General features: G+C 30.3%; 1 protein-coding gene across 2 annotated transcripts in view; it reads right to left on the bottom strand.

The window, feature by feature from the left end:
- Positions 1–12,689, bottom strand: part of LOC145293201 (lysosomal phospholipase A and acyltransferase-like) — a 62,306-nt gene extending 49,617 nt beyond the window's left edge. The window contains exon 1 of one of the 2 annotated variants that reach the window (XM_080139725.1): positions 12,345–12,689. In XM_080139725.1, the coding sequence (XP_079995851.1) occupies positions 12,345–12,417 (73 nt within the window). In that variant the 5' untranslated portion in view covers positions 12,418–12,689. Of the gene's footprint in view, positions 1–9,334; positions 9,742–12,344 lie in introns of those variants that run through there. The other variant, XM_080139739.1, reaches the window with a different exon arrangement.
- Between the last annotated feature and the right edge of the window lie 274 nt (positions 12,690–12,963).

The following is a 12,963-nucleotide window of genomic DNA, read 5'->3' as shown; positions in this document are numbered from 1 at the left end:
AAGCCAGTTACTGTGGTGGACATTGAAGTCACCAAATACATGAACTTGTGCGCTAGTGTCGAGGGAAAGTGCTGTATCTATGCTGTCAGAGACTTTGTTTATCAGGATACAGTCCTGGGTCGTGGGAGAGTGGTAGAGAAAATAAAAGTAACTAATATTATGTTGCCTGTTAAGTCTAAAGCACATAAAGGCTTGATCGTCCGATTCTAGTTTTCTTTCTCTAGTCAGGAGGAAGATGTTTCGAATATATACTCCAAGCCCGTGCATATGTCTGTCAGAGTCCTTACGGCAGAATGGGAGATATCCAGGCATGTTAAAGTAGTTAGAGGGGATGGAGGAGTGTAGGTTAGTCTCACTTAGTGCTAAGATATCCGGGGTGTTTGTTAGGAGAAATGCTTCAACATCATTTAAATTAGTTCTAAATGAACTAACTTTTGCAGGCTATAAAGGTAAATACGTAGACTTTTTAAGATCCAAAGCCTTCTGGTCTAAAACAAAAAATGCTAAGACTAGTGTTTCCAAAGGTAGTTTAAAAATACAAGTCATCTTATTGAATATAGTTACTTTCAAATAGGAAATAAAATATTTGTTCAAAATATAAGCATTCCTATGGGTTTAGATCCTACACTTTTCTGGGCACATCTATTTACATAGACTAGAATATATATATGGTCTTTTAAATGACAGATCTAAAACAATTATCATGGCTGCAGATTTATAGATATAAAAATTGAGGATGGAATATTTATTTATAAAATGTTCAATAAAAGAAACTCCTTCCCCTTTAAAATAGTCTGTATGCCACATAAAAATAGCACATGCCATATACACATGTTTTACGGTAGTATTATGTCAGAATTTAAGAATAGCTCGTATTATCCTACATTTGACAGATTTTCTCCTCTCAGTATCTAGTTTAGTAATAAGAATGATTAAACAAGGTTAAGAAAAAACAAATAAATAAAATAAGAAGTTAAAGCATTTACTCGGCATCCTGATGCTTTTTAATCATATCAAATTAACCAAAGTAGATTAGAAAATATCCTCATGAGTAATGTATAATATATCTTAAAATGTATGAACAATATATATAGGATGATGTGTAAAAATGTATATACAAGTTAGAAACGCATTTCATTCAAGGCATGAAAATTGTTAAACAAAATGTTTTTACTATAGGCTTTAAAAATAAAGGTACACGATTCAATTTGAAATTTATTTATGTTCAAAGTGCACTTTTATAAATTTTACAAAGTAAGGTATAAAAATTTAATTTAAATTGAATCAAAAAATTACCTTGGATTTATTTTATGTAATGTACATTCTGTTGCACTTTTAAAAAAAAATCATTGAAAATTTTGTATCTTTATCATTAATTGCTAGATGAAAGATATGCTTTTCTAACTTGTATCTTATCTTTTTAAGATTATATTTTAAAACTCTTTTTCTTTCTATTTCAGTTTGTGTTTCTCCTCACATCACAACTCATTTTTGCAACCCTCTCTTTGTAATACAGGTCTGAATAATAAGAAAATCTGAATTTTTTTAACAAAAACTTTAAAATAACTTTTTTAGATTAAATTTTTTTAAACTTCTTTCAGAATAGAAAAATCTTTAAAATTTAATAAGGAACATATTTCATATAGGTTTCATTAACAATGATTCAGTACATAACGATAAAGATAAAGATGAAAATTTCAAAAGGACTGTATAACTGGTTACTGTCAATAGTAGTCCTCACCAGTGAAAGTCTTTGTTATTGTTATTTTATTATTATTATTATTATTATTATTATTATTTAAAACATTTTGTGTCCTGCTCTTTCGCACGAGGACTAATTTAAATTATTTTTAATTTCATATATACATACATACATATATATTTATATATTGCTTATTTTTATTAACTAATCATTATAGAGATGGTATGAGTAAATGTAAATATATAAAAATAAAACTAATAACAAATAAGGGGTGATAAGTTGTAGAATGGATTCAACTAAGCACTATATAAAAATAGTACTTTGTAAATAGGCACATTAACTTATGGAGAAAGGGACAGATGATGCAGGTAAGAATTACTTTTTTAAATGACATGAATCGGTTAGCCTAAATTTATCTGAACAAAAATAAAACTAGATCCAGTATCAAAAATATTTTTGTTAATATGTTTTGAGGGAAATGGTGTTTGATCAACACTGCTGAAGAGCCGTGATTTAACATACTGTTTTGTTTTTAAATCCCCGAAACAGTGTTTCATGGTAAACAACTGATGATCCCTTTAAGAATATTGGTATTATTCTTTGTTCATCTAAGTAAAACTATTCAGCAATATGGGAGATTAATTGACATGCTCACAAAATAATTTTCCAATGAAGGACATTTTTTTTTATATGGTTTTAAAGGAACTATCAAGACACACACACATTATATATATATATATATATATATATATATATATGAGAGAGCGAGAAATAGAACAAATGTTGAGTTGGAGTGATTACGTAAGTAATATAGCGGAGAGTGGAATGTGTTTTGATCAAATAATATAGAATTCCTTTCAAAATTAACTACATTTTCATTTTAATTCATTATTCTTATTTAAAATCTGGGTAATGTTATTGTTTTGTTTATCAATTCAAAGTGCAAGATTTGAAAATGACACCAATAAAATATCGTTTAAACATCTGTAATGAAATTTACAAAATAGTTTGACTTTACTTGTCTGCAATTTGAAATCAGCTGACCTTTGAAATCTAGTTTAAAAACATCACAAGTGATTATATCATTATATTATGATTATCATCATAGCAAAAACAAATGTAGGAGAGTATGCACGCGCAAGTGAGTGAGAGAGTATGCAGGAGAGAGAAAGAAAGAGAGAAAACATTTTAAAAAGTAAAGAAAAAGATGAAAAATATTCTACACTACATAGGAGACAAAATAAAGTCAGCAAAAAAAAAAAAATAAATAATAAATAAAGAAAAGATTTGCAGAAACCAAATTTAATTTAGAAATAACAAAAGTATAGATTTAATTACATCCAACATCTTTTTTAAATACATCTTCATAATTATTATTATTTGTTATGCTTTGTGACAATCTCCTTTTTAATTATCTTCACAATTCAACTGAAAGAAAAACAATGCGTACAACATTTATGATATTTATACAATAGGAATATACAGATCAAGTTCTTCATCCGTTTTTTTATTATTTTATTTTTTGGTATTTAGGGTGTTGTGAGTGCTCTAATTCCGGTGTTGAGCAGGGCAAGGTCATATATCTGTTCTCCAATTTAAAGGGTTGACATCAGTCGGTTTCATGTAGGTATAACGTTTCTTAGGGCCTTTTTCAGTGTACAATGGCCCCTAGTACTGTGATAGCAGACAAACTATAGAGTTGATGCAAAAAAATGGCACACCATACATGATGAGCACACAATACTAAGTTTCTGATTCCGTTAAATATTTCCCCAAAATGTCTTAATTCTTGCTTTATGTTACAATTTCTCAATGTAATTTCATCTTAAAATGTTTAAAATTATTTCTGATTTGTTCCAAAAATATACAACTGCATTCACATTTAAGTTAGTTAATATATTTAGTCTTTTTATTTTATCCTCCCCAAAAATAACGTTTAAGATCAAAGATAAATATGTAAATGTGTTTATCATAGTTTGAAATTCCATTGTTTTAAAAGTTTCATTCTTCTCTAATGAACATCGATGAAAGTAATAAATAAAATAAAATGCAAACATATGTTTATATTAAAGTGATGATATTGTGAGACTTTACATGGAGTGTCCAAGAGGGAGAAGGTATATTCTTAACTCTACCCCACCCACTCCCAATATTTTGACATAAAATAGAAGGCTGTGGCATATTGTGAAATCAGCACAAATATAGTTTCAGAATTTAATTTTTAAACCTCTCAACCATCTGGCGGTGCCGGTTGGAAGGTGAAGGTTCGATCGTTTTTGCCTTTGTGGGGTGGAAAGCCTGCACTTTTTGCCCTTTCTGTCCCCTTCCTGTTTGGTGTGGCAGTGGGGCTAGGTGATCCTTTGATTCATCATCATTATCAACCTGTGACCTTGCTTATTTTATTAGTTTTGTAATTCTCACCCCACCCCCCACCTTGCCTTCCAATCTCAATATTACATTTCACTTTATACTATCTTTTAATGCTCAATTCAGGGATGAGGGTAGCGTCATATCTGTTCTGTCATCATCCTCCTAGAAATTACCTTCTCCTTGAGGAGGGGGCGGTAGAATATATGTTAATTTGTCATAACATCGTCCAAGATTAGCCATAACCTGCTCCCTCCAATCACATATATTTGCTAGCAACAACAATGAAATCATTGTGTACAGTGCTGTGCAGGTGCATTATAACTCCAGAAAAGTTCATGCATAAGCGACAGGACGATGTAAAATTGTAAGGGAAATGAACAGTGTATCAGTCTTGATATACACATGTATGAAGAAGGGACATCAGGAACAGTTTTTGTGAATTTTGAGAAGCATGACATCTTTAAAGGATGCAGTGTTTCAGCAGTTGACAACTGATGCAGACAGTTTATACCATACTTCAGCAATTTTGAACGTGAAAAAATGTTACTGAAAGGCATTGGACCTGTATCATTTCCTAACTTTATAGGCATGCTCAACATTTGAGAGATCTAAAATTTACTATTCAATATTAAATGTACAAATTAATTTTATGAGAAGACCTTCATGCCAGACTTTGTCAAAGACTTTGGATATATCAAGTGCTACTAGCTTCACGAGCCTTATCCAATATATGGTATATACATTCAGAGATTACTGTTAGGATATCTGAAGTAAAATAGCCTTGCTTAAACACATACTGTTGGCCAGAGAGAATTTTAATATTAACAAAATGGACTCTCGTTACCAAAGAGCAAAAGGATGGGGGCAATAATTTAGAGATGAGTTAGTTCTTTCAGAATTCTTAAACACTGGTACTACAGAGACAATGTTCTAGCTATCAGGGAAGTAAAATTTGGCAAGGTATTTGTTATAGCATTTGGAGAGGGGAAGGGCCAGCTCAGTAAAACATTTTTATTATGATAGTAGAAATGAGAGGAGGTCTACATGTTTTGAAGAGGATCAAGGTTTTTAATGATATCCCAGAGATGGGAAAGGTAATTAGATCATCAGTGTGGCTTTTGCCTGGAGTGGGAAATTTAGAAGGGAGTGGTTTGTGGATTCCAAGGTGAACCACTGGGCAAGCAGTTCAGCTTTATCAGTTGCTATGCTGGCGTGTAGGCAACATCATGATGGTTGAGCAGCAGAGAAATTGTTGATTGCTCATTCTTCAACATCCTATTATAGATTTTCCAGAATTTGCTGATTCCTAATTTCTGCAACTTAATACGTTTTCTGGTCATCTCAGTATAACTACTCTTTACTGCGACTATTACACTCTTACAATGATTTCTTGATGCTATGCATTTCTATTTGACTTATGGCGGTTGCCTCAACATGTAAATAAAAATAACATAATAGATTAATCAAGCTCTTATTAGCAAGCGTGCATCAATAGTTAATAACAAATGGGGGGGGGACTAACAATTTTTACCAAACGCAAGAAAATTTTATTTTCCATCGCCTTTCAGTATTTTCACATTTTGTTAGTGTTTTTTTTTCTTCAAATTTTGCACCGTATCCTAGACAGTTTGTAAAAAAAAAAAAAAAAAAAAAATAGCCATAATTTACGTGATGTAAAGGTTCGATGTCAGACGTTCAAATTGAAAAATTGGAAATTAAACAAAAATACAACTAATAAACGTTCTCTGTATACTCTTAACTTGCTGAAGCTGGTTTTAGGTTTATTATTCCAAAATACTCTGCACACTATATAGAAGCTTTCGACTTCACGTGTTCGGCAGCCACCTCGAATCCCTATTTTCAGCAGCATCCTAGGAAACGGTATAAAATCTGGGGGAAAAATACCAAAAAAGTATAAAAACTGAAAAGCTATGCAGGTCGATAGATTATTATCTATTTCCTTTCGTTTGGTAAAACGAATTTGTTGTGAATTTGCTTTGTATTTAACGCCCCTCCCCTTGTTTTCATTGCTTATTATAATGCACTTTTGCTGAAGTACAAAAATAAGCACGCACTTGCGCGCGCCTAATTTCTCCGATAGATGAACATTATGTAATACATGATATTACATAATACAAGTCAAATCACGCGATACAGGAAAACATTCAATTTAAAACTTAGCCGATAGCTAAACAAAATTCGGAAATTAAATATCCTAACAGTAGGGGAGCCACTGATCGTTAGGCATTGCCAAATGAATGTGAAAAAAAAAAACGCATAATTCCGTGACGTCAGATTTGTGTTAACTATGCGAACTATGGAAAAGCGACTTAATGATTTTTTTTAAACCTTTGTTTATCTTCTTCAAACTTCAATTAATAATTAATCTTTGTTATAATTTTGTTAGAGTTTAAGATTTACAGTTTAATGATTAATAATATTATAAACATTTGTATATTAAATATCAAATACGGTTTCACGAGTGTTTATTATGGGTAACTGCCGGCTTCCATATTTTGTTCGGAAAAAAAGAGACAAACAAAATATGAAAGGGGCCTACAAAATGCTTAATATTGTGCAATAATATTTTCAAATTGGTTTTAATCTGGCGATAAAATAGCTGACAAGAGCCATGTTTTAGGTGTATCAGAATTTTTGTAGGAATTTTTGACACCCCTAACACGAAACTACAAATAAAATATAAAAAAAACTCTTATTTTCTCTTTTAAAAGTGGGTTGCTTATTTTCTTTATGGATTATACTTCCAAAATAAACTATTAAAATTGTATAAAAAGTAATAGAAATATTTTTTTTTAAATAGTAATAAAATTAATTGAATGTTACGAGTTCAGTATTTTTCAATTTTTAAACTTTAAAAATCTATCAATTTTTCTATTTATTCTATTTTTACGATATTTTCAGGGTCAATGTGAAATTTTATGCTCTTTCCAATAAACCAAATTTAATATTTTAGACAAACGTTTTTTTTTAAATTCACGCCCCCCATTTTCAAATGTCTATTAAAAAGTAAATTAATTTATGTACCAAAGTTTTATATATCACAAATTGAAGATAAAAGATCAATAAATAATATATTCAAATTTAAAACAAAAAAAAAAGTAGTGTTTTTTTAGAAATTTACCTGTAAAGTCCGAAGTTTAAAACCTTTTTTTTTTTTTTAAACACGTTTGTTTTTGTTTTTTTATGAAACCTTGGTCCTTGCTCCTTTTAATTGAAAAAAAAAAAAAAAATAGGGCTTGAATTACATTTTTCGAGGAGTTATAAGCTTCGAAAGATAGCGGGTGGAATTATTCAATAGTTTTCACGAAATTTCTGACACTGCTAGCCATGTTTATATTAAAACTTAATATTTAAAAAAAAAAAATTAGATACAATTAATTAAAAAATCTATGTTGTAACGGAACATTTTGAAATAATGGAATTTTAATCGTTTTAATCTTTTAAAAATTAAATTTTAGGAAGTTTTTTTTCTTGACAATTTTGTAATGAAATCAACATTAGATTTTTATAATATAGTTTTTTGTTCGAACAAATAAATAATTTCGGTGCTATCTGCGTTTTAATCGTATTTCCAAGTTTAAAGTTTTATGTGTTTTTTTAATTGTAAGGTTAAAGTACAGAATAGGTACAAAACACCCCCTCCCCATGTTAAGAATGGCTTTTTAAATAACGTTATTATTTCAGCACGGATCAATAAGTGCATGTGCATGACTACCATAATTTTAAACTTTTCGAATTAAAGCAACTTTGAAGGGTCAACAACAAATTTAAATGAAATCGAGCGCCTCTTTTTTTATTATTGTTTTTTGTTTTTTCTTCTTTTTTAACGGGCAAGTTGGGTTTTTATTTTTAACTTTGGTCATAGTTTAAAATACTGATTTCTCCCTTGGATTTTTACGGCAAGTGCGTGAAATAAAATGGCGCCTCCAGTTTCGGCGACAAAGTGTAGAATTATCGAAGTTTTAGTCAGTCTTTATTTGAACTTTTATAAGTTATAAAAGTTCAAATAAAGACCGACTGAAACTTCGGTAATTGTTATAAATTATAAAACGGTGCTAAATGCACTTATTGATCGCGCTATTTTTTAAAATCGTATTTCCAAGTTTAATTAAAGTTTTATGATATGTTTTTTATTCAATTGTAAGGTTAAAGTACAGAATAGCTTGTACAGTTTAGTCAAGACATTAAAAAATGAAAAAAGGTTATATTGTACGTATCCGTTTTGGACTGAAGATCTCCGAAAAAAAATTCATTTAATTTGATCGAGTAGTTTTTTTTTGTTTTGTCTTTTTTTTTTTTTTTTTTTTTTTTTTGTTTTTACAGCGGAAAAACACGTTCTTATGAGAGTGCGGTGAAGTCAGCCATTGTGAAATTTGCTGAAGCTGAACAACAACACGCCACGGGGAAATAACTCAATGTAAAGTGCCGACACTCCCTTCACATCTTTAATTCTAGCTTTTGCTCGGTATCATAACAAATTGCTTTTTCGCTGTAAAAAAAAAAAAAAAAAAAAAAAAAAAAAACTACTTGATGAAATTAAATGAAATTTTTTTCCGGAGAACTTCGTTTCACAACGAATACGTGAAATGTAACCTTTTTTTGATATTTTCATTTTTTAATATCTTGATTAAACTGTATAAGTACCCAAAATTATAACCTTTATAATAAAAATATTGGTGCTTATGCAGTTTTATTACCGTGATGTTTTAAAAAATAGTTTCAAAAGTTTCATTCAAATTTTACGATATCTTGAAAGTGAAAGTACAAAATAATTACAAAACACCCCCTCCCCTCATGTTAAGAATAGCTTTCTAAATGTTATTTCAGCTCGGTAACAAAAGAGTATGAATACGAAAACCCACTTTTCTTTTTTTTTTTTTTTTTTTTTTTTTGCTGACGTACACGTACACGAGTGAAAAAACCCAAAAAAACAAGGCTACACACGCCAAAATTCTTTCCTTTCTTTTCAAATTAATGAACGCTCCCTGGAACGTGCTGCTGTGCGCTGCGTACAACATCGGAGCCGATACGTATTTCGCTATGGGGGCCCTCCCTCGCTGGTGAACCCCACCCCCCCACCCCCCTTTTTTTTTAAACAGTTCATAAACATTATTGGGGGGGGGTCATAAATATATATTTTTTTATAACAGTTCTATTTTGGCAGATTTGCAGTTTAGTTGTACAAATAGCCTCCAACCTGGTTATCAAAAAAAAAAAAAAAATAGTGTTGATCATCCGTACCTTAAACTTTGTACGACGTCACTTCCGTCGAATGATTTTGTAAACAAAGAAGTGTGACTCTTAAAATGAAAACCTCGCTTTGTTTATTAGGTTTTCATGAAAATTTCAGGATTTGATTTTTATGTTTGAATACAATCGAAATTGATTTTAGTTTTTACTAAATAAATATTGGATTAACAATATCCAGATGTTCTTCGGGCCAAGACCAAAGTGTAGTATCTGTTCCGATGCTGACACTTCAATTTTTTGTTCTCGGTTAGTGGCGGAGAAATCCTTCACGGCTGAGACAATTTTTATTCTTTTTCTCCGCATTACCTTGTGTAACTCTACTCTCGTGGGTAAGCAAGTAAATAAGAACAATATAAATTATGTGAGGTCATGAAATAGAATTACAAGCAAGGATTGGGGGGCCCCGACTCTTGCTTACTATCAATAAGTATTAGAAAAAAAGTAATTTCTGAACTTTTAAAATTAAGAATTGTTTGATTTGCGCTTCTAAATTAATGTTAAAAAAAAAAAAAATAAATAAATAAAAGTGAATTTTCGAAACACGCTCTTAACGTATAAAAAAATGTAATAAACTTTAAATTATTTATTCATAAAACCAGGTAAAGTAAATCGAATTAACAATTTTGTACACAGCAAGCGGGGGAAAATAGGTTAATAATCGAATGATTCGTTAACAACATTTAATTGTTTTAGAGAAAACAATCATTGTTCAACGTAATGTTTTTACTTGCTTTTTAAGTTCAAATTTATATACATTATAAAGAGTTAGATTTCAGAAACAAGAAATACAATAGAACCAACTAACAAGCAATGCCATCCAATAAAATATGGGCAAGATAAAACAAAAACAAGCAAAATAAACGAGATATTACAACAATTACAACAGAACCATATTTTATTTATTTATTTATTTATTTATTTATTGCGTTTTACTTTTTTATTTATTTTTTCAATTTTCTTATCAGTTTGCAGGCGATGAAGCAGAAGCATCCTAATAAATGCCAAACATTCAGTCACCAGCTGTCTTATATATTCCAAATCAAGAGATTCTGACCGTGTAATTGTTTGGATCTCTCTTGCGCTTAGTTTATCGGGTATATCTGCTAGCTAGTTTTTAAAGTTCTTTTTCATCAGTCCAATTGTTCTTATGATTACTGGAATTATAGCGATCTTCCTAAGATTCCAGTGTCTTTTTTATACCATACACAAAACCTTGGTATGTCTATTAAAATGAATGTCGGCTTAAACATGTTAAATATTAATGATGATCCATTCGATATCTATTTTTTCGCATGCTGTCTGTTCACTTAAATTACTTAAGCACGTTTTATTGTTAAATAATCGAAAATAATTTAACATTTACATATTTGGTGCTAATGCACTTACTGATCCGGCGGATCAGTGATCCGTCGATCCGATCCGCGCTATTTATTTAAATTGTATTTCCAAGTTTAATTAAAGTTTTATTATATGTTTTTTTTTTTATTCAATTGTAAAGTTAAAGTACAGAATAGGTACAAAACACCCTCCCCTCCCATGTTAAGAATGGCTTTTTAAATAATAACATTATTTCAGCACGAGTACAAAATATTTTTCGATTATTTAATTATAAAAACATGGTTAGACTTTAAATATTTTAGAACAACATTTATATGACGGGCGTGTTAAAAAATGTATGCCCCCCCCCCACACCACATACTTTAAGAACACCGATGAAACATAATACTTGACTTAAAGTTAATTACGTTGTTTATTTATTTATTAAATAACAGACAGTTTAAACTAAAGACTTATAAAAATCACTTTCAGGGTTTCTAATAATAACAACTAAAGAAAAAAAATCGAAATTTGAAGTTAAATTATAAATATATTTTCCAAAATATGTCTGAAATTGTGTGACTACTTTTTGTGTGTCTGTATGCGTGTTGTAGGTTTTACTAATTATTAGTATTTGCTATTAATTGAGTATTTATTGAAATAAAAATTTACGCAGTGGCGTAAAATAAAATTAAAGCATAAAAATCCAGCCTACACAATACATTTTAAAATTAAATCCACCAGAATACATTTCGGTTTCTTCGTAAACAAATCAGCTATTTTAATTCTTTGTTAATAATTTAAAATACATTTGGTCATTTAGCAGTATATGGTTGGTTGTTTTTGTTTTACGGCATATCAACTTTTTCAGGTTATTTAATGCCGAATCTAGTTATTTTGAGGAACGATTTTTAATGGAGTATATTTGTTTTTTAAGTCGGATTCTATTTAACCCATAGTTGGGACCCTAACAAGTACTACCACTCCGGGTCAGAGTGGACCTGGGAGCAATGGCAATTTACTCCACACTTCCCAAGGCCCGCAAGGTGGGGCCTCACCATCGGATATAGTTTTTTTAGGTCATATCCAGGACCATTTAGCAGTATAGACAACAAAACGAAAAAAATGATCATAAAGAAAACAAATGTTTCCAAAGGCAAGCTAAGTTACTCTTCTACCTACCTGGATATGTTTTTACTAAAAACAAGATACTAAAAACTTTCTAGTGTCTTATTTTGGTGCTAACTTACTGATCCGCGATATTTTTTAAAATCGTATTTCCAAGTTTAATTAAAGTTTTTTTTTATTCAATTGTAAGGTTACAGTACAGAATAGGTACAAAACACCTTCCCCTCCCCATGTTAAGAATGGCCTTTTAAATAATAACGTTATTTCAGCACGGATCAATAAGTTACCCTTATTTTAAAGCATTTATTTACTTGGAAACATCAGTAGTGTCGAGCTAAAGTTAGAACGAGAACGAAATGTCGGACATGAGACAGTCATCTGTGGAGTCTCGATAATCGCCTTAAAAAAAAATCGAAAAATAAACAAAATACTGCTAAAAACTCGCCCAATATAAATGTCACCATGACATTTATTGGGAGAGTTTCCAAGGGTTAGATATTTTTTCTTCGAAAAACGCAAACTGAAGATTCTATTTCAAAAATTAATAAATACTTACCAAAAATAATGGGATTTAGCGTAAACACAAAAGCCACATTTAAGAGCATGAAAGTTAAAATCGAAAAATACATCGCTAAATTTCTCAGCTTGTTTTGTTGTTATGTTTCGTTATTGCCCGCTCTTTTAAAAACCGGGAAGAAGAATCGCCGAAATTGAAAATCAAACAAATTATTTGTGAAAATAAAGAGCAGATGAAAAAAGATGCGCGTTCGAGTTTCTTTCAAAAAAAAAAAAAAAAAAAACTAAGCGTGAAATTGAATTTCAATCGTAAACGGTGTCGCGCGAATTCTGTCCCCTCTTTTTATATATTCCTTGTGTATAAAGCTGAAGAAAAAGCGTCCCCCTCTTTTGTTAATCCTCCTTTTCCTTTCTCTCTCAACAGCTGCTAAATCGATAATAAATGTCGAATAAATAAAGAAATAAACATACTTAATAAATAAGTAGATAAAATAACAGTGATTGAATGCTTTCACGTTAATAAAATATACAAACAGTTTTTTTTTTATTATTATTACTCGTTATCAAATCAGTTCATTGTTATCTCTTTTTCCCAGCCTTATTTGTTGTGTTTAAGAAAAAATATTACTACGTTATTTAAATATTTATTATGTAACTTT

Source organism: Euprymna scolopes, chromosome 2, assembly GCF_053919585.1.
Source record: "Euprymna scolopes isolate OS-2025 chromosome 2, ASM5391958v1, whole genome shotgun sequence".
Taxonomy (NCBI): Eukaryota; Metazoa; Mollusca; class Cephalopoda; order Sepiida; family Sepiolidae; genus Euprymna; species Euprymna scolopes.
The sequence above is the reverse complement of the archived record's forward strand: the minus strand, read 5'-3'. Positions and strand labels throughout refer to the sequence as shown.